The following is a 21937-nucleotide window of genomic DNA, read 5'->3' on the forward strand; positions in this document are numbered from 1 at the left end:
GCCTGATAGCCCACTTATTGGCGTTTTTTTTTTTTTACTCAGGTAGCCACCAGTGTGTGAGAGATTCAGTTTCGCGAATGTAGAAGCCACAACTTTGAGTCAGTACAAGAGGACTAGGGTCGCACAACGCAGCAAGGATGGAAACTATACGACTGGTCTAGCGAGCTAGGCCAGATAACAGTAGCTCGTTACAGTCCTTTCACTAGTCGGAAAAATATCTAGGAGCTTGTATGGATCTTAACAAAGTGCCTGTATTTAGTAAAAGAGGACTTTCAACGGGGCTTTATTCGGGCGAGAACGTTAGGCACCATCCAAACGGCCGTACTTCCCCTTCACCAGTAAATATTGATCTCACCAAGTCCTACATATACTGTTAAGACCGATTGATACAACGCATCGTCTCATGCTGACATGCATGCAAGGTCTCTTTAATGAAAGATAATTTAATTAAGCTACCTTAACGACAAAATAGGAAGCCACCACTCATCATCACCTCCTATACCACGAGCGCCGTTCGCTACTTCTATACCATCATGCCAAATTGATAGCTGAGAATGCGTCCCAAATGTGTTCCCAAACCCAAATAAATTCCCAAACAGAGCGGTGCCTTGGGAACATATTTAGGACAGTATAGCGATCCCTGGTGTATTTTTAGTAGAACCTTTTGAAGCGTATTTAGGAACGAGATGTCGGGAATATATTTGGGAACGACACACTGGGAACATATTTGGGAACGGAATACAAAAACAAATTCAGGGATTTTCAGGGATTTGTTTATCAAGAGCTCGACCTACTCAAACTCTACCGGTGCGCAGTTTTTTGTGTTATTCCTGCTCTTGTTGCTCGCAAAATGCGCGATACGCTGCTGGAATCTCAACAGTGATCAGGTTTCCGTGTGGCGGAGCCTCTTGACGATGGTGGCGGATATCTTCTATGAGCTCAACGTGATCCTTCGACTTCTGCTTGATCACAGCCATAAAGGCCAGCAAATTGGGGTGTGCTGACGAGAAGGACTCGTTAAGGTCCCTGTTGAACCTCTCCAGAGCGTTGTTCGTGCGATTGACGATGTCCATCGTTTCACTAATCGCATTTACATTCCATAACGCAGGATCGTAAGTGCGCATCCACGTGCGTTTGAAGTAGCGCCAAAACGTGTCCCATTTGACACGATGACCTGACTCATCCACGCGGCTACGGACGAACGGAATCCCTTTCTCTGCGATTTCGTCAATTGGTATCACGGTCAGCACATCAATGGCACCACTGGCCATCACGTGACTTACCGTCTCCTTTGGAATGCGTAGGTCGATCAGTTTGCGACGCAGCGCCTGCTTCCAGTGGAAGAGGCAGCCTACAATGGGGACACCAGCAAATTGCTGACGCACAGCGTTGACCAGACCCAGTTCAAAGTCACACATGACGTAGCGCGGCTCAACTTGAAGATCGCACTGCATGATGACGTTGTCGAGCAGGTGCCAGTAGGTATATTGGTACTTGTCTGGTAGCAGTACGTAGAAAATGGGTAGGTAGAGGTCGAAGGCTGGATCATAGCTCATGACTACAGCAAGCTGTGCAAACGGCTTTGGGCACACCTTAAACGTGCAGTCCACAAAAAGTGGATTTTTTGGGTACTTGAGCAGACGAAGCAGGTCCGGATGCGCAAACCCAATCATGCGCTTGATTACCCCCGCATGAGCGTAGACGTAATGAAATTGTAGGAACGGCCGTTCGTCATCAGGGCTGACAAATACCGTAGGTTCGAGCTCGATAGCTCGAAACACGTCTCCGCCTGTGAGCTTCTTGCGCACGTTCTTCACAAACGAGACAGCCCTGTGACGGGGCAGGTAGCGCAGGCTGGTATTATCGCCGTGCTTGCGATGGAGGTGCCGGATTGCAGCCTTCCACACTGCAGAAGGCGCAACCGACATGTCGGTAGTCGCGAGGGCCTCGAGAACCTCTCTCATCTCTTCCGTAGCTTCTATCACCGTCTCAGACTCGCGCACACACGCGTGCTCACCGACTTCTTCAATAGATCCGCTAGACTTGACGATCAGACGAGCAGGGCAACTGGCCGATCGGAAGTGACTACAAATGTAGTACACGGTCCCGTTGTAGCGGCTCTTGACTGAGTAGGTGAAGTTCTTGTGCTCCATAAATGAAAATCCCAAATGACAAGCATGTAAATTGTTGTTTTGAGTCTCAAAAAATGGTTGGTTCTCGCCTACTGCTAAAAACGAAACAGAAGTTGATGAAATGTTGCGCTTATGAAGTTATGTTGCTGTAAAGCTGCTGAGATGTTGCCCAATTTGGGACACTTTAATCGTCGATGTTTATTATACAGTTTATTAGTGCCCAAATACGTTCCCAAACCGATGATAAATAGTACATATTTGGGAGCACACATTTGGGTTTGGGAACATATTTAAGATGCATTATCTCTAATCGCCAAATTAGCAAGATATTGGCAAAAACAAACCGAAGGCCAGATATAACTGGTTGCGGTACACGGTGACTACAGTTTACGAGGATACGGGTGGCTGGTTCAGCGGTATTGGAATAGTGCAAGGACATCGTCGGAGTTGTGTTCTACATGTACTATTGACTGGTGGATCACATGATCTTACCGTGGAGTTTCGATTGTCGCGATAGTGCTTGATCGGCACTACTGAAGCAAAGAAGGTGGGACCTCCAACGACTAAATTACTACATGCATTATAATATACTCTGACTTAGAGGAATTCCATTACCGATATTTGGTCTTTTTACACAGTGAAACTTCACTTTTGAACTAATTTGCAAAAGTGTTTCCGTAAGCGCCCAATTATAGCCTGGTCTTTATGTGGTGCTATATTCAATCAAGGGCGAAAGCGGTCCTCGATTTGGGTTTTCCTAGCTTACTATGTAATGAAGGCTGGACTTTAATACATGTAGAACGTCCACGATACTATACATAGATTGTTTCGAGGTTGGCAAAAGCAAGTTTCAGCATGGTAGAGGTGGTCGGTCAGTTGGAGCGCTATAAAAACAACGTCGTGCCTAAAGAAGCTCTGAAATGCAAGTGGCATAATGCTACCTGCATTTCAGAGTTTATGCAATACAAAGCTCTCGTCGGTTGTAACAAAGCGGAATCCATTAATTTTTTTGTGATTTGGTCCACTCGACGGAGATTGCCCCATCCAGAGGAGGATAGATAAAATAAAGTATCTATTAGAAATTATTCACTAGAACTGAAATATAGGAAAAGGGTAATGCTACCATGCCAAACACTAACTTGACCTAAAAACATTTCTTCAGTACCAATTGTATCTGCTCGCTGTTGCAGGGGATTAGCGCTGGAATTTCTATACCGAACTGATCAGAAATGCAGAATGTTTCGAGGGGTTACACTTCAGACACGCACCAGAAAAGATGTCCTTGAGGGTACAACAGAATGGTGAGATCGGTTCAGCAAATATCCAACCCACTCATTCCTCCTAAAACTGTTTGCTTTGCATATTGTACTCAAATCCATTTGTAAAAGTCTGGTGTGTGCCACCTTCGAACCGCGAGTAAATATCCCGGCTAGTGAGCCAGCCATGAAGCCATATTGTGAGACAAAAAAAAAAATGGATTTCGCGTAGATTTTGACCAATACCCGAAGTATATGTAATTATTGTATATCTACTTGAACTTTTGCTATTAATATTTTAGCAAATACCTTAACGTTGTCACAGCATTGGTTCGGAAATATCTAGTTGTCTAAAAACAATAAGTGCGATCTGCAGAATAAAAGCAAATCGTGACAGTGCAGGTTATTTTTATACGCAGATGTTGCGTCTGTGAAGCAAGCGCAGGAGATGCATCAAAATATCAAGTATATACTCATACTGAAACGAACACGCAGTAGCTACAAATTCGAAAACTTGCCTGCAGCAACCGAAGGACTTGCATCGTACAAGCAATGAAAGTGTACAAATACTAAGCCGGCTTCGACTTTACTAGTAACTCTTTTGAAGTCGGCTTTTACCAAATGCTGTAGTGAGCAGAGCCTGGGGGTTCGATTTTATGGGCAGGCTTTAATAGAAAGGGAAATTATAAATATTTCTACAGATACCAAATGCTGATCCATAAAATCCAGCGCTGATCGGTGCGATAGTGCCACTTCGTATGAACTGGCACGCGTTTGATGTCTGTACTAATCTTATTGGCCCGGCTTTCCGTATTACGAGTTTCCCGTATTACGGGATGTGATGGCGGTAACCACTCAGCCTGATAGCCCACTTATTGGCGTTTTTTTTTTTTCACCAACGATCTCCCCCGTCATCTCTAGAGCAGGCCCATGGGAAGTTCATTTCTGATTTCCTCGCCTGATACCCACTTCGTACAATGTGCTCGCTACTGTTGATCGTGCTTTCGACGCTGGTTGCCTTTCTAGCAGCTACTGGAGCTGCCTCGCCCAACACCAACCTCGACACCGCGACGACGATTGGCCCCTCGAATGAAATTTGGGACTGTGCGGCATGTCAAAAAATTGTTTGACTCTCGGTTCAATGAGTGCGGCTAATTGGGGCCGTTTTCTTCTTCTGTTTTAGTATTGTGGGTTCTACTCAAAATTGGACAGGATGGTTCTTTGAATGAATCTCCCTCAAATCGCCCAGCGTATACAATTTCGTATACTGACCCGTTTAAGTACGAAATAAGGTGGCAAGAAAAGACTTGGTGGGTTTTACTAATGACTTGTGTTTGTAAGTGGGCGATTGTCCTCCCGCTCCTCAAACAGACCCAAGTCGGCACATTTGGACGGAATTCACAATACAATATCTCCTACAGCACCAGAACATGTTGTTGTTCATTGGTCCGCGAGAATCTTGGTGGATCCTGTAGAATACGGGTTCTACTAGCAGATATTTACCTGATGTACTTAGGTATGTTGTACTAAGTACATAAGACTACTATAATCGATAGTATTGAGTTAGAGGTATCTTATTAGAAATTTATATTAATTATAAATGGGCTCTCGTTTGGTTGGGAGCAGTTGGTCGGGGAGACCAGCTAACTTCGCTTTCTCCCCGCCAGCCCCAAGACGCTCTCTCTCCCCTACCAATTTAATATAACTACGCACGTAGCTAAATCTCTGATATTTGTTTCTAGATTCTTTCGTTACGTAAAAAGGAGAGTATGCTCAGCTACGATCTAGGTTTAACTGCTCCATACTTTCTGAAGCAGACACACGAAAGAATAGCAGCCTCGCGCTGTTCATACCAATAGTAGTATAACTCCCGCACGAGTTCAAGAACAGAGAACGAAGCAGCGTTGCATAATATTAGTGTATGAAAAAAAGAAAACGGAACTGAAGAACGATTTGCAACAAAGCTGTTATTTTTTCTACCTCCACCAGCTTACGAACAGCAATCCCAAAATGTGCTACGGAGCAACGCGACCCTGAAGCAACTCGCGAATCGAACACTATAGTGCTGACAACACGAAATAAGTACCAGAAGGTAATTCTAACCCACTCAACGCTTTGAAACGATATAGTGTCTGTGGTACCCAATAAGATACTCTGTATCGGTATAAGTCCAGGTACTATAAAGTAGAATCCGCTAGACAAGCGCATAAGAAAGAAACATTTGCATCGAAAGACTATGAAGAGTTTCTGTAATTTACTCATTAGTATGTGGAAGCAATGTTTCTATAACTGCGCCATTATCAGTACCAACACCGCATAGTATAAAAATTTGCATGACTTAATTGCAAACCGTTGCTCACTAGTAGTGCTACATATTATACTACCCCAAAACAGCACAACGCGAGCAATTATTTACCACTACATAGAACGTTGTCACAGCATGGCTACCCTGTATTGAGTTGTCTGATAAACAGTTTCTGTAGTTGAAATCAGTCGCGCAGAACAGTGGCCCTCCGACTTGAGTTTTTATGCTGAGGAAATCATAATTGCATTGTGCCGTTCACAACATGTAGTTGCACCCTACAAACCAGACAGGATACTCGCTCGCAGTATATTACCAATTGAAGCTGTTTGATAGATTAGTTACACGTTTTGGACGATTTGAAAACAACCAAAGCCAGCAAAGTTCTTAACTATCAAAATATTCTTATGTATTGCATTGTTAACAGCAGCGTGGTGGGTGAAGTACGTACTGTTCCAATTCTGTTTTTGCCAGCCGCATAAATATGTTACTCTGCGGCCCACCCTTCCTGTTTACTAACGATTTTGGAATTCACCACTAATGAATGTGAGCAATGCGCAAAAAAATCTGCATGTTCACTGTAAAAATAAATAAATGTCACTAACTCGAAAAAAAATGAGGGCTCTCGCCATTTGATGGGTAACGGCAACTAAAAGCAATAATTTGCGAAGTATCTCACGCGAAATTGAAACTCCTGGGCATCTAAAAGAATACATAATAAAATTTGTGTTTCACGGGATGCGCTGTATGGCCCCCTCCCAGCGCTGTGCAGCATCTGGTAAAACCTGCAAATGTCGCTACAAGATTCTAGCATGTGAAGAAGTTGACTTTAACCTTTTCGCGGTACAAGCGCATTTCTCGTCCTATTAGGGGTCTGCGCAAAAAACAGTAGGAATCAGTCTCTAAAGGGCGATTTCTTCGCCCTTTTACAAGAGAAAGTTCAACTAACCTGGTGCAACAAAGCTTATACAGTACGATTCATAATCATGATTACAGACGAGGACACTTTAATATGACGGACACTAATGAATGACACGGGTTTTTTGTCAATAATTTCAGCCAATAGAATGTCAAAAACAATTTTGTGGCCATGAGCTCACTTCGAATCGTGCCATGGAAGAGCTCGAGCTGCGAATGCTCCAGTGGGGCATCCGCGATGGTGCCGGAGCTGCCGACGACGAGGATGACGCTGCTGAAAGCGACAGTAGCGGTGGCGGTGAGGTGATCTATCAGCTGAATCTACCATCAAAAGGTCGTCGTAGCACGTATTCAAAAGAACTAAAGCTTCGAGTCGTTGAGGAAGTTAGAGCAGGCGGCAAAGTCGCTGCTGTAGCTGCTTCCAATGACGTGCACACTCGCACAGCGTTCGGATCGAGCGAGGGTGCTGCTCACCGTTTCCGCGGCAGGAAAAAAAGCTAAAGCCGCTAGTCATTTTCCGCGGCCAGCCAGGCGGCACAATTGAGCGTGATATGAGGGCATACTCGAACCAAGTCCTTGTAACCGTCCAACAAAATGGCTGGATGGATACAAGGGTTTGGAACGAAACGTTTATCAACGGTCAGTGGGCAGAATTTGTTTGTGATGAATTCCCAGACCCTCTAGCCATCTACGTCGACAATCTGAAGTGCCATGTGTCCGATATTGCGCAGGAAGCATTCGCGTCGTGGGGGACAGAGCTTGTACCTCTACCAGAAAACACTACTGCTGTACTACAACCTCTGGACGTGGGCATCATGGGCCCGTTCAAGAAGAAGCTACGCTTGCTGACGCTATCCTACAACTTAGCCTCCATCCAGAGGAATGGGTTTCTTCCTCTGCGGGAGAGGCTGCTGGCGCTCAAGCGCATGTCTGCAGATGAGAAGAGAAAGCTGCTTGTAGACAGGGTAGTGACAGCGTGGGCGGCCATCAACGAGCGCTGCATCAAGCGGGCTTGGGAGAAAGCTGGACTGTAATACATCTTTACAGTTGATTGGATAAAAATATTAGGATTTGAAAGCATAGTTAACGAAAAACCTAAAGTGTCATATTAAAGTGTCCTCGTCTGTAATTACTTTAATCAAGTGTTATTCTTATAACTGATTACATCAACATAGCATCGTCAATGTTTTGATACAAGAGAAGGTTTTAAACGAGTACAGTGATATTGTAAAACGGCGAGAAATGCGTCCTTTTAGAAGCAAATTACATAGTTTTATATAGTATAGTTTATGCAAAATGCTTGCGAAAGGGCTAACATGAAATTTATATTGGTTCAAGAATTGCGTGTAAGGAATGATGACATTCCCGACTCTCCTGCGAATCGAAAATGAAACCACACGGCTCGACGGAGAGACGTGTTGAAGGCATTTCTGTGCCAACTTACTACGGCAAGATCGGCGAGTCGCTGCAGGTGTTCTTGCAGCAGGTCCAGCTGTACTTCTGTGCCAAAAATATTGAAGTCAACGCTGCAGAAAACCAGAATCGCTTGGTGGTGATGGTGGCTACGAACGTGATAGGCCAGGCAGCGGCGTGGTACACATTTCACCAGGGCAAGTTCGCCACACTGAATGATCTAGCGGAAGCTTTGCAAGCGGAATTTTTTTGTTCCTCCAGATCTACAGGAGCGCTTGCGAGCAGAAATTTTTCGACTAAAGCAGGTTCAGTGCGATAACCTGGAGGATTACGTGGCAAAATTCCGGCAGATCATTTGTCAAGTTTGTGATATGAGTTCCATCGATCAGATCACGTGGTTGTTCACGGCCTTGTTACGAGGACTCGCGAAGAGGTGGCTTACCGTCGATGCTAGAGTGTGTCGAAGGCTATCTCCGTGGCACTCGAGTTCGAGCGAACCTACACTCATGTTCTAACGGATCGTACAGTATTTCGGCCTAATCGTGACGAACGTCTCATGAATACGGCTATACCATGGAGGTCGATCACGTCAACGTACAGGACGTGAGTCGTGAAGAATGCCGTAAACGCAGACTATGCTTTCGTTGCAAACGAGCGGGACATCGCATGAGTGACTGTCGTGTAAAGCTCCCGCACCGAAAGAATGAACGACTTCACAAGTCGAACACCAGAAGTATTAACGCAGTGCAGATCAATCAGCCGACCGTGGCAGACGTGCAGGGTGGTGAACCACTGTCGTTCCGCAATTACAGCTGAATATGGCTAAAGTATACGCACCAATGAAGATCAAGACAGCGAACAATTTAATTCGGAAGAAAGTTACAATCAATGGACATTCTCTATTGGCGTTGATTGACTGTGGCGCTAACCACAACCTGGTGCGGAGCGGTATCGTTGACGGGCCCGGTGAGGAACATCTTGCTTCGGTGGAGAGCTTTGATGGTCATGTTCGCCAAGGTGTGAAGCATCGAGAAGTGAACGCGGATATGGTGATGGATGGAATGATATACAACGACGTCATGTTCACTGAGTATGACCTTCCTCTCTCACATGATTTGATTCTGGGAAAACCATGGTTGACGAAGTACAATCCATCCATTAACTGGCGCACTCACGACATCAAGGTGAACGGATCGTTCTCAGTGTATCCGGACAACAACCTTCATGTGCCTCTCAGTGAAGAAGACGTACAAGCAGCATTCGTTATGGCTGACTACAACTTCTACCATGTGAAGGTGACTGAAAAGCATGATCACAGCGACATCCCTCAGGAAATTGAAGCCCTCCTCACAGAGTATGGAGACGTTCTTCCTGACGTCCTGCCAACTGGATTACCACCTGAAAGGCGTGTCGAATTCGAGCTCAATCTGAAATCGGATGCTCGGCCAAGCAGTAGAGCTCCGTTCCGCCTCTCAAAGACGGAGCAAGAAGCTCTTCAACTATTCGTCGACGATTTACTTGACAAAGAGTGGATCGAGATCAGTGATTCACCTTGGGTGTCCAACGTGTTCGGCATTCCCAAGCGTGATCCGGCAACTGGAAAACGACAGAGTCGAAGTGAGTGGATTCGTAGAATACTTCATCGCCTATTCGCTGGGTAGTGGACTATCGTTACCTGAACAGCCAAACTTTGGTTCCGAAGATCCCGTTGCCCAACATCGAGGAGTTGTTTGATCGTATGGCATTGGCAGTGATTTTTACCGTGATCGACCTTGCTCAAGGCTACCATCAGATGAGAGTGAAGCCCTCCAGCCGCCCATACACTGCTTGCCGCACCGGTGCCGAGACGTATCATTGGTGTGTGGCACCGATGGGAGTTGCAGGTATGCCGGGCATTTGATCACGGCTAATGAGACTTTTACTCGGACACCTTGACTTCGTCGTGGTCTATCTGGATGACATCTGCGTGTACTCGTCGTCACTGGAGGAGCATGAGCAGCGCCTACGGGTGGTGTTTGACGTACTGCGACGTGAGAAGCTGTACGCTCGGTCTGAAAAGTGCTCGTTCGCCCAGACATCGGTGAAATTTCTCGGTCACACAGTCTCTGGTGACGATTTACAGGTTGATAAGAGTAAGACGGATGCGATTGAGAAGTGGAAAGTACCGACGAATGTCAAGGAGCTCCAGAGCTTTTTGGGATTAGCTGGTTACTATCGCAGGTTCATTCACCACTTCGCTGACATCGTATTGCCTCTAAGTGACCTCTTCAAGAAGGATAATGTGTGGGAATGGACGTCGTACCAGGAAAACGCCTGCTTGGTGATCAAGGCGGCTTTACAACAGGTCTTCGGTTCCCTGACTTTACGGAGACGTTTGTCGTGACAACGGACGCGTCGAAGCAGTGCTGTGGTGGGGTCCTATCACAATGACACCATGGCTTCGATCACCCGATTGCTTTTTACTCGAAGAAGCTCGGGAAGCACGAATTAAACTGGCCGGCGCATGAAAAGGAGTTATTTGCGATTAAACTAGCGCTTGGCAAGTGGAGACACTACTTACACGGACGGCATTTTCTAGTGTACACGGATAATATCGCGTGTCGATGGTTCCTCCAACACCCGACTGTCTCTGCGAAGCTTGCTCGATGGCTGGACTTCTTCTCTCAATTTGACTTTCAGCTTCACCACGTGAAAGGAGTGCAAAACATCGTGGCGGACGCGCTATCTCGCCATATTTCAGAAGATACGAGGCAACCTCGACCGGATACGTTTGATTATGAGACTGATGATCCCGTTATGGGGCAGTTGTAGTACTCGGACGACGCCACAGTTAACGTTTGCACTGTAGACATTCACACATGTTCGGATGCCTGTCACCAAGCTCAGTACATGGTTGATGACCGCCACCGGATCATAAACGAGCTAGCGTCTCGCAACTCGTACGACTTGCATCTACTGTTGGATGGCCAGTCACGAGGGGTGAATGGTGGTCGACCGCGAGCCATGGTATCTCAGCAGCACGTTGAGCTTCGTGTGAACACTGCTACTCGCTACGTGACGACTGTATCACTATCTCCGACGACTCGCTTGAAATTTATTGCGGGTTATCGACGCGATCCCCACTTCAAGTCGGTGACGGAGGAAGTGCCCAAGCTTTTGAGTGGCGGCAACTTTTATCGGAAGGATGGTCTCGTGTATCGCCAAGTTGATGGAGCTGTGGATACACTGTGTGTGCCTCACGACTACGAGCTACGAACACAACTTCTTGCTGAGTTTCATGACAGTATGGCACACCCCGGAGTACCTCGAACGCTTGCAAACCTGTCTCAATGGTACTTCTGGAACGAGCTCGAAGCAGATGTGAATGACTACGTAAGGAGTTGCTTGACATGAAACAAGTTCAAAGTTTCGAGTGGAAGGAAAAAGGGGAAACTGATTCCTCTTGAACTTCTGCCCGAGTGCTGGCAACATGTTGGATCTGACTACATCACAGGACTACCGGTCTCGAATGGCTACGACTGCATTCAGGTAGCTGTGGATCTTCTCTCGAAGCGAGCAAAGTATGCACCGATGCATTCGACCGCGACAGCAGCGGACTGTGCTCGAGTCTTCTTTGACTCGGTGGTGCGACATCATGGTCTACCAGAAGCCATTGTAAGCGATCGTGATCCTCGGTTTACGGCGGCTTTCTGGAAGGAGCTCATGCGACTAATGGGCGTTCGACTACGGATGACTATGCTCACCGAGCACAAGGTGATGGACAAGTAAAGCGACAAAACCGAGTCTTGGAAGACTCACTAAGATTTATGACGAGCATCCACGGATCCGACTGGTCCGAGTTGCTAGGAACGGTCGAGTTCGTTCATGCTACCCTTGTGAGCGCTTCCACGGGGCTCACTCCATTTGAGATCGACTGTGGCCGAACTGCTTGGCGACCGAGTGCTATTACAACGGCTGGTGGTACATCTTCAAGGCGTACGAGAGCTGCATTTGCTCATCAATTTGCTGAGCGTCGTCGAAAAATTGTTGAGCGCGCTCAGCAAGCACTACTGGACGCCAAACAGAAGCAAAAGTAGTACTACGACAAGCGCCGTGCTGAACCCGACTTTAAAGCCGGTGATCAGGTGCTGTTAAAGACTGAGAATCTTTCGCTTCAGCATGTGGCATACAACACTGAGCTGGCCAAGGCCAAGCTTTCAGCTAGATTGGTGGGACCGTTTACGATCGAGTACATGGTGAACGAGAATGTAGCGAGGCTGAAGCTACCAAGTCGGTTCCGACGCGTTCATCCTTCGTTCAATGTGGATTTATTGGCACCATATCCTGATCAACCACAGCGATTCCGCTCGCGGCCCAAGCCCAAGGAGACCCCCGTGGAACTACCTGATCAGGAAGAAGACGATGGCATGCGCGTCGTCGGAAGGCTCGTTGCGAAGAGGCAGTTCAACCGAAAGCAGGAGTACTTGGTGAAGTGGTTGGGAGAGCCGATGTCAGAGTGCACGAGGGAACTTGAGTAAAATTTAAAACATGTGGAGCACTGGCGCCGTCTTATCAAAGAGCTACGGGAGCAGCAACAACGCACCAAGCGTGATTCTTCGGGGGGGGAGGGGGGATTGTCAGCCTTCCGTCATCAAGATCGGCACAACCCATGACGTTGATGGATCTCGTGGACAAGGAAGGCGTGGCGCACGAGTTACAACCCTCGTTGGGAATGACGAACGTGTGGATGATGGTGTCAACCACAGAGATCGTCGACGTTGTGCTCGCACAGCCGAGCACAGTGTTGCAGTACATCAAACTGTAACAGAGCTGCTTCAACATGCAAATCGACAACCCAGAAGCTCACGCCGACTCCGACAACGTCCGGCATCTACACGTCCATAATCAAGAGTTGAAGAAGCAGCTCAAGACTTGTCTTTTGTATAAGAAGGTGAAGTATCCTAGAGCAAGGCACTAGGTGAAGAAAAGAGAAACAACGAGGGTCCAACAAACTAAACAACAAACAATATCATTCTGCATTTTGCCCTCAAGAGCTCACTGCAACTACTACAACTACTTCCACTACAAGAAACGCTAACTTCACACTTCCAACACCTCGTACGACCACACCACCGTCGATAGCTATTGGAAGTCGACAGTTAGAGACAGCGAGGAGAGCTGGCTTGGTGCCGATGTAGCTCTCCTAACGTTAGTGTTACTCGTCCTGCACAATGGAACAGAAGCACGTATTTTCACATTTAGCATCACCAGACATAACTCTACTTTTTGTAGAAGATTAAAAAAAACTTACAGTTTTTTTCCCGGAAAACTTTTGTTTCAAGTTGTCATCCACATTTGCATCAGATTTACAGAAATCTATTGTTAATGAACTGTTGTTCCTGTCTGCCGTATTCGTACTCGCAGGGCTTTTGCTCTTCATATGCAAATCAACGCAATCTGATAACGGCAATTGACCAGCAGTTATGAGAAAGCTAAAAAAAAAAAAAAATCTGAGCCGGCTCAAGAATTCACGGCGCTAAAGCTCCGCCTTTGCAATCATTCTAGTAATATAGTCCGTCGGAAACGGCGCCCCGCGTTCTTGTGAACTGTGCTGGTGACATTAAACGAGATTGCATGAGCAAAGAATCGAAGACAATTGAATGAAAAGTAAGCACTTCATTCCATTTAAATTGAGACAACTATACTCACTGCACTTCACACAAGCGACTCAGTCTTCACGTGCGGCGGCGAATGCACTTGGATGCAGACGTCGACGGGGCCGAAGCTTCAGCGGCAGGAGCTTCCGTTTCGGGTGCACTCGTGGTGACGGGGGCCTCCGTCGTTTCTTCCTTCGCGGATGCCTCACCGCCTTCACTTGCTTCGTCTAACTCTGGTGTGGTAGTCGTTGTGGGAGCCGTAGTGGTTGCTGTCGTTGTCGAAGCTGAAGTCGAATTAGAAGAACTGCCTGTGCTGGCAGCCGACGTACCATCGAGAGCCACACAATTGATGTATACTTGCCACGGCTGAGCGTGCAGTGCCAGCCAGTAGAAGACGAACTCTGACGATGATTTGCAAGTACTCACGTCGATGGGGATCTTTGCCGGGGACTGGCCTGAAAATGTCACCACGCAGTTGGTGTCATGGAAAACACGAGTGTCATCGCACCAGATCTCACACGGACCTGGGTGCGAGTTGCCGAGCGTGTCGTGCTGTGCGTAGCCGTCGGATGGCACAGGTTGAGCCGTGCCTTTCTTTTCAGTGTTGCCACACTCGGAGATGTCCGTGCCGTACGTGGTGATAAACTCTTTGAGGCTGGCCACATTGTTTTTAGTAAACCAGTCGTCTACGGCCTGGTAGTAGTCTCCATAAGAGGCAGAGCCGATGATCTCGGGTTTGTCGATGGTGCCAGCGGGGCCACCGATGTAGTAAGGGTGCTCAGCGTTGCCTTCAGGTTTGGGGACGATGATGTTGCCATGACCGGCAGTCCGCGAGATGATGACGGCTTGAAAAATGATGGTGGCGAGAGCGAGTTGCTGCAACATGGTCACTTGCTGTTCGAATGGATACGGAGAGAACGTGAACTTGTGCTGGTTCGAGTGAAAACCGCAATGAAAGAAAATGAGTGAAACGGGCATGAATCGGTTGGCACTGTCAATGCTGAACTCTGCTCCAGGTCCATGTAAAAGAGCTGAGCGCCTTCATTCCAGACAAAGACGCGATATCGATCAGTAGGCGGCTGACGCTATCAGGACAGTGGAGCCGGGCAGCAGTGAAGCTGCCTACTAATCGGCGAGCCTTTGGAAGTCTCCACGGAAGACTCTTCACGCAGATGGTTTGTCGGAAAAGTTCATCATGATGATACCTCCACTGTGATTCACAAGCCCACTCCATTTCATTGAAACGCTGCGGTTTATACACGACCCCATTGAAGTTCGATCCGAACAGCTAGCGGATACCGTCGTAGGCATCTGTTGCTGGCAATTTCGACATATCCTTAACTTAAGGCTTGCGTCTGCAATGCCGATCGCACCTAAGCCTGGGGTGGTTGGTGCATTTTTAGCACCCCATTATCTCTCGTGTGCACAGCAATAGAGTACCACAACGGCGTAGTAGATATCATTGCTATCATATCAGCCGATTCCGAACTCGCACAGTGGGTTCGTGCCAGTGGTATTGTCACCACCAATTGGTGTAGTCGACTTGAACGTCTTGACTGGCATGAGTCATGCATGCCACATGACACGTACCTGCTGGTGGAAAGGTACCGCACAGCTGATGTTATTAACGTCTCGTCATCTTAACCTCCGTGACCCTCATCGCAAACTTTTCAGCGCTCATAGCGTTCATAACGTTCATTGAATGCCCTCTAATGCAAGGCAGCATAATATGCTGCCCCAGACCAGACGCTGGATAGCACAAGTACAGCTGTGATAAATACGTTTGCGCACGGCTGGAGGGCAGAATTTCAATCGTAAGCAAATGGCCATCAGTTTCGAGCAAACAACTCGAGAGCCAACGACCACTTCACCCAACGCGACTCCATGCAAGTTGCACACGCGAGAGGGAGGTACAACTGGAATCGAAGAAGCAGTCGTTTGGGAGCAGAGTTGCTTCCGTTGTTGTGATCTGAATCGATAGGGGGCAACCATGATGCTGTGACGCTGCAGCATTGAGTTTTTTTTATCTTTTATGCCAAAAAATACTAATCCTCAAAATTAACAATTATATCCAAGAGTTGAAGTGACTTCTTTATTGAGTCCGTCTTTCGTAATGTTGGAGATGTGATGGCCGTGCTGTGTCATTTTGGCTAGGTGTGTCCTCATTGGATGTGGAGGGGGGAGTACGGTTGTCCGACAAACGTGGAACTCACACGTGGCGTTACTTTTGGAGTTTGCTAGTTTACAAGACTGGAGTGTACTTAGTTTGGTTTGCCCCATTGAATCACGAAAAATCTCCTGAGAAGGTTTATATTTCGTTTTCAAACTAACTTGGCTAAAGTTACGTGTTCCTTACTTTATTCTTAGGAGGGGAACGGGTGGAGCTCAGTGGAGCAGGATTATTATAGTCCAAGGAAACAACTGATTATTGCACTTTTTTTTAGAATAGCGCTTTTCGTGTTGTGAACACGTTCCGCGGTGTAGTGCCTCAACTTCCGTATGCGTCGAGTCGTATCTATTTGCTTCTTTTCCCTTGCTTCTCTCTGCCAGAGGCCATCTTGCGGGCGTTAGGAACTACGTCGATGAGATTTTTCCTGGCCTCACAGAGGCAGGCAAGAAAAAAATCCATTTGCATCGATTACTTATAGAACGCTCAATTGCTGTTTACACTGTAGTTAGCTTTTCGAATGCACTTAAGTATTACAAACCGTGGGGTTCATGTAATTGGGCATTGCAGTTTAAAACTGCAATACTTCACTTAAACGTACTTCTAGATATTTCTTCAAGGTTTTATCGCTTTATTAGCACGGCTAAATGTAGCAGCTGTAGCGTTGGCATAACATCTCACGGCATTTACTCCGGCCCACATACTTCATTACGCGCTACATAGCAGTATTTGCAGTGTACATGGACAGCAGGCAAGGGAAAAATAAATTGGGGGATGACGTACTTGGCAGAGTTTAACAATATCTTAAGGACCACAGTTGCTCCCTCAAGAAGTGCAAGCCCTCTTATGCTGGTTGTTGTCTGCATCATTCACAATCGTTTGTGTTCTTGTAGTTCCTAATAGTAGTTGTCGTCTCGCCCGAAATAATGCACCGGGGCTCCGGTGCTTGTCGAACCTCAATATAGAGCGAGGTGAGCTAGAAGTAATGTTGAGGTGAAGTATTGCACTATAGAATTGAAATACCCAATTGCATTATCCCCGCCGATTACAATACTCAGTTGCACTAAAAAAAAACTAGCTGCAATGTAAACTGCATTAGGGCATAATCCAAGAAATCGATGCAAATTGATTTTCTCCCTTGCCTGATGGACAGCAAATGCCTCGAGGTATTGCCAGGTTTTTCTCCTCCTCTGGACGAGAAGTTTTACACGGCCCAGTCCCACCGTGAGCTGATGGAGTTCGTAGGCACACGCTGATGAGTGAGGATAGCAACGATTTTTTGTAGATCAGTGCTGCAGTTGAGTGTTGTAGTTTTCACTCCTGTTGGGTATTGCAATATCTAGCTTTCATGCAATCTCTCTTTTTGATTGCTATACATTCCCGGCGGATAAACCCATTGTTTTTTTTCCTTGCCACAGTGGTGCAGATCAGGAGCTTCTGGAGTCTGTAGGTTCAGGAAAGCGACAGTGTCTAAAATCATTGGAAACGCGATTCGCTGCCTGCCGCGCCTTGACATTTTTAGATGCGATTTGAAATGCAATTCCATCATTGCATTAACATGTAAGCTCAACTTTTTTTTTTACATTGTAATCGTGATGAAATGGAGGCCCCGTCAATTCACTGAAGGAAGGTACTGGACTGCTGTGGTTGGTAAACTAGTATCTTACCGTGGACGAGATAGCCCCGCACATATTAACGTCAAGTGGTCATCTCCGATTTTTAAACTGTAAGGAATCATTTTTTATCAGGGTGCATACCTGGTAATTCTTTGTTCCTGAAAGCAAAACTGAGCGGCTAACCATTCCTCATCGGATATATCCGCGTGCCTCACTTCATCTGCTAGTAGCTTTAACGCTGAGCCTACGTGGACGATACAAAGCACTTCATCAATTCTATCAGTACTTAGATTAAGTTTTCTTCAACAGCTTACTGATATTATGAAATCCTGTCTTCCAGCATATCCCATCCTCGATCGCGTACCATTCATCATCATTGCATCATGGTGAAGCTCTTGGACGGCAAGGCGTGCAGCAAGGAGATTGAGGCCGAGCTCAAGGAGCTGGTCCCGACGCTCAGCGTGACACCCACTCTGGCGTTGCTGCTCATCGGCACCAACCAGGATTCCAAGACGTATGTTCGGCTCAAAAAGAACGCCTGCACGCGCGTAGGTATCATGCCGCAGGTGCATGAGCTTGCCGAGTCCATCGAATTCGCGGAGCTGCTGGCTCTGATCCAGTCACTCAACACCGATATCAATGTCCACGGCATCTTATTGCAATTGCCGCTGCCTGACCACTTGAAGCCTCACGAGGAGGAGCTACTGGAGACAATTAGTCCATTTAAGGACGTCGACGGACTGCACTCGCACCATTTTGCGCGGCTAGCAGAGCCTAAGAAGAAAGAGGACGGATCAGTTAAGACGCTGCAGCTGCAGCCTTGCACGCCTGCGGGTTGTCTAGAGATCCTATCTCGTAACGGCATCGAGCTGGCGGGCAAGGACGTGGTCGTCATCGGCCGCGGACAGCTCGTCGGTCTGCCTCTGTCGCTTATGCTGCTTGCTGCTAATGCAACGGTGACTACTTGCCACTCGAAGACCAAAAACTTGGCAGACAAGGTCCGGCAGGCAGAGGTTGTTTTCGTTGGAACTGGCCAACCGGAACTAGTGAAGGGCGACTGGCTGGCTGAAGGAGCCGTGGTCGTGGATGTTGGTATCAACTACGTGGACGACGCTACCAGTAAGAAGGGATACAAGATTCTGGGCGACGTGGACTTTGCTGCTGCTAGTGAGCGCGTCTCTGCTATCACTCCCGTGCCTGGTGGTATTGGCCCCATGACGATCGCCATGCTGCTCAAGAACACGGTGGAGTGTGCCACGTTTGCTGCATCGAACAACTAAAGCCAAGACTCCACTCCAATGCTTACACACAAGAACGAGTAGAACATGACGATTAATTACATTCTTTGCACTCAGAAACTTCAGGATCTGCTTCCGACCTGAAGAAATCAATTTGTGTAGTGGCATCCAGCTCTTGAATTTATAATGTATCAAGCTCATTCGCCGTTCATGTAACTTGATCGAGAGGATTGCGCGAAACTGCCCGACCTCGCGATGGACGGATTGGTCCCGTCGTACGTGAAGCCAGCAAAAGTGTACGATAAGTTCCGTAGCGTGCTATTGCGCTCGCTGCTGCTAATGCTCGTACCAGTGCTGCCAGCAATGCCATTGGGCATACCTGCAATTCCCGCTGCTTCAGCAGCAGCAGCCACATTGTCGGCCGGGTCTCTTCCAGACGCTCCATCGTTGCCGCTCTTTTCTTGCAGTTCACTTGTAGCAACACTGAGACCAGCACTATCAATTTGGGCTAGTGGCAGCTTGGTAAACTCCTCCTCAAAATTAGCAGCATCAATCGGGTCAGTGTACTGGCACGGGCGATACAGAGGCTGCACCTGGCGATTATATAGCAAGTTCCAGTCGATTTCCGCAAAGAACGGGTGATACGTGATCTCACGGACATCGATAGCCCCGAGACGCTTGGCAGGGTCACGCATGAGTAGACCTTCGATGAGGTTCATAGCCTCAGGCGTTAATCCCTGCGGGAACTCAAGCTCAGCTCCACGGAGACGATTGAATAGCTCCTGACGGTCTTGTGTGTACCATGGCGGTCTTCCCGTCAGCATTTCGTACAGCACCATACCCAGATTCCACCAGTCCACAGCTGTGCCATGACCAGCACGGTTCAGAATCTCAGGTGGCAGATACTCGGGTGTACCACACATTGTGTACGTCCCATTGAGTTCACTAGTAATCCCTTCCTTGGCCAAACCAAAGTCTGCGAGCTTCACATGACCATCCACATCCAGCATAATGTTTTCTGGCTTGAGATCTCGGTACACGATACCTTGTTCGTGCAAATGGATCAGCGCCAGAACGATCTCAGCAGCATAAAATTTGGCCATGGCCTCGGGGAAGCATCCACATCGACTGAGATGGAAGAACAAGTCTCCACCTGGACAGTAATCCAGTACGAAATACAGTTTGTCCTTTGTCTGGAAAGCGTAGTGGAGACAGACCACGAACGGGTGTGATACTGAGGCCAACACACGACGTTCTGTCCTGGTGTGCTCTACTTGCTGCTTCTTCACAATGGCAGGTTTACTCAGAATCTTGACGGCGAACAACTGAGACGAATGCTTCTTCCGCACCAGCAACACCTTGCCGAATGATCCCTTGCCGATCATACGTAACACGTCAAAGTGCTTCAGCGAGACCTTGTTGCTTCCTCTTCTGGAGCTGTGCTCATCATAATCTTCATCTTCGTCATCAACATCCTGAAGGATCACACTTCGTCGCTGCTCTGCCACTGTGGACGCATTGAAAGGAGCTTCCCGACCGTCATCCATCGGCTCCTCTTTAGGTAACGACTTCACACGCGCCCGTTCTCCACGTGAACTTGATCCGTGGTCAGCTGAGACTCCGCGTGCTCTTCCACTACGAGAACTAGTCGAATCGGTCGAGTCCACACGGATCCTGCCGCCACGTGAGCTTGTAGGTAGCTGGTCTGCCGAACCAACGCGAATTCTCCGACCACGTGAACTACCACCACCTTCCTCCACCTCATACGACATCGACTCGGAGTCGGTCTTTTGCTCTGATGTGCTAAACAGTGGTGGTCTTCCTGAACCAGAATTTGAAAACGAAAATCCGCTAGACGAGTTGGATAAAACATTCGATCCAGACGAAAACGCAGCGGATTCCTCGAATACTGGTGGTTCGTTGGCTTTGTGCGTGAGAAAATGGCGGATAAGACGTACACTGGCATGGAAGCCGCGGTTCCCACAGCATTCATGGTATCGGTCTGTGTCCACTTTGCAGTTCTCGAGGCTGATCAGCATCAACACTTCACGCAGCCACCTGTCCAGCTCCAACTGGCGCTTACGGAGGAAGTTCGGGTCCAATGAGCGCATTAACGTGCGGGTAGGCACCGCTGAAACCCGTACCGATTCGTTTTTTAATTGATGCGCGAGCTGTTTAAAGTCGTGGAAACGTCGATAAATCGTCCATTGCTTTTCACTGACAATGCACTCGATTTCCAGTCGAAAAACAGCGTAGAGTTTGTGTGACACCTGGTCTCGTGCAAAGGAGAACCCTTTAATGCGGTTCAACCGACCAGCAGCACCGACTGGTAAATATCCAGTCGTGCTGTTGACCTGCGCCTCCGAGTTCTTGAAGTTCTCGGCCCACATCCGCTCAAAGTACTCGCGTTCGTCCGCTGGCTGAGCTGGTCGCTGATCTTTTGGTAGTTTGGCCACATCTTCCTCGTCCTCGTCACCGTCACCTGTAAACTGGAAAGAATCGTCTACTGATAACACGGAGGAGACGGAATCCACGGACATGACGGAGCCTGTGCGAGGCATGGAGCGGCTGGTGTCGTCCCCGTCAAAGTTGAGGATATGGAACGGGTCATGCATGGGCGGCACGGACGGCGCCATAGTGTTGAGCTCCACGCGTACTCTAAGGTTTCGACAGTCGGTTAGTGCGATTATAAGGTGTTACTGATGTAGGTTACTCACTTGGAGGAGACCCCATTGGGGTGGACCTTGCCCACGGGCACCTGTGCGTGCGCCGGAAAGTCGCGCGAGGGCTTCCGCTTCTTGTCTTCCCTGCGGTTGCCGAACATGAGCAAAGAGACACAGTGCGAAGGGAATTAGAGACGGTGGCCACTGTGGGGTGGTGAGCACGACGTAACTTACACCATGGTACTCGTGCGGCAGGCTACGCTTGAGAGACGGAGGCGAGCGCGAAGTAGAGCAGGGGAGGGTCCGACGCGCGGCTTGAGCTGCCAACGCAGATGTGGAGCTGTTTGCTTGCTCTGCCCCCTTTTTCTCCTTATGTGCCCCTCGGCCTTTCCCTTAACGATGAATCCAGCCGGAGCAATTCGGTCAAAAAATAATTGTGAAAGTGAAATTCGAAATACACTACTACGTACTGAAGAGGAGACAGTCTTATGTAAACTATGCCAAGATCGCATGCAATATTTTCATTGCAGTTTCAGAGCGGAAAAGTGCTAATTTACCAAGGTTTCTAATGATTTCGTGTGATTGTGATTTATCAG

At 47.8% G+C, this 21937-nt stretch overlaps 7 protein-coding genes across 8 annotated transcripts; 4 read left to right on the forward strand and 3 right to left on the reverse strand.

The window, feature by feature from the left end:
• Positions 1 to 824: 824 nt before the first annotated feature.
• On the reverse strand, positions 825 to 2153 carry PPTG_21467 (hypothetical protein; the record flags this gene model as incomplete). Its single annotated transcript, XM_008897478.1, has 1 exon — positions 825 to 2153. The coding sequence occupies one exon, from the start codon at positions 2151 to 2153 to the stop codon at positions 825 to 827; it is 1329 nt and encodes a 442-aa protein (XP_008895726.1).
• Positions 2154 to 7995: 5842 nt separating this feature from the next.
• Positions 7996 to 8561, forward strand: PPTG_21468 (hypothetical protein; the record flags this gene model as incomplete). Its single annotated transcript, XM_008897479.1, has 2 exons — positions 7996 to 8222; positions 8549 to 8561. The coding sequence occupies 2 exons, from the start codon at positions 7996 to 7998 to the stop codon at positions 8559 to 8561; spliced, it is 240 nt and encodes a 79-aa protein (XP_008895727.1).
• A 33-nt stretch (positions 8562 to 8594) lies between these two features.
• Positions 8595 to 8837, forward strand: PPTG_21469 (hypothetical protein; the record flags this gene model as incomplete). Its single annotated transcript, XM_008897480.1, has 1 exon — positions 8595 to 8837. One exon carries the CDS (start codon positions 8595 to 8597, stop codon positions 8835 to 8837), a length of 243 nt encoding a protein of 80 aa, XP_008895728.1.
• A 3832-nt stretch (positions 8838 to 12669) lies between these two features.
• On the forward strand, positions 12670 to 12825 carry PPTG_21470 (hypothetical protein; the record flags this gene model as incomplete). The annotated part of the gene is made up of 1 exon (XM_008897481.1): positions 12670 to 12825. One exon carries the CDS (start codon positions 12670 to 12672, stop codon positions 12823 to 12825), a length of 156 nt encoding a protein of 51 aa, XP_008895729.1.
• Positions 12826 to 13661: 836 nt separating this feature from the next.
• Positions 13662 to 14599, reverse strand: PPTG_04803 (hypothetical protein). The gene has a single exon (XM_008897103.1). The coding sequence runs from the start codon at positions 14540 to 14542 to the stop codon at positions 13736 to 13738; it is 807 nt and encodes a 268-aa protein (XP_008895351.1). The 5' UTR covers positions 14543 to 14599; the 3' UTR covers positions 13662 to 13735.
• Positions 14600 to 17643: 3044 nt separating this feature from the next.
• PPTG_04805 lies at positions 17644 to 21764 on the reverse strand. 2 transcript variants are annotated; one of them, XM_008897106.1, is made up of 3 exons: positions 21576 to 21764; positions 21396 to 21485; positions 17644 to 21336 (listed from the first exon to the last, which is right to left on the reverse strand). In XM_008897106.1, the coding sequence occupies exons 1-3, from the start codon at positions 21578 to 21580 to the stop codon at positions 18876 to 18878; spliced, it is 2556 nt and encodes an 851-aa protein (XP_008895354.1). In that variant the 5' UTR covers positions 21581 to 21764; the 3' UTR covers positions 17644 to 18875. The 2 variants fall into 2 exon arrangements, with proteins under 2 accessions (XP_008895354.1, XP_008895353.1); XM_008897105.1 differs by having other exon boundaries at positions 21396 to 21764.
• On the forward strand, positions 17776 to 18923 carry PPTG_04804 (hypothetical protein). The gene has a single exon (XM_008897104.1). The coding sequence runs from the start codon at positions 17824 to 17826 to the stop codon at positions 18718 to 18720; it is 897 nt and encodes a 298-aa protein (XP_008895352.1). The 5' UTR covers positions 17776 to 17823; the 3' UTR covers positions 18721 to 18923.
• Positions 21765 to 21937: the final 173 nt, after the last annotated feature.

This window comes from Phytophthora parasitica, assembly GCF_000247585.1.
Source record: "Phytophthora parasitica INRA-310 unplaced genomic scaffold supercont2.5, whole genome shotgun sequence".
NCBI lineage: Eukaryota > Oomycota > Peronosporomycetes > Peronosporales > Peronosporaceae > Phytophthora > Phytophthora nicotianae.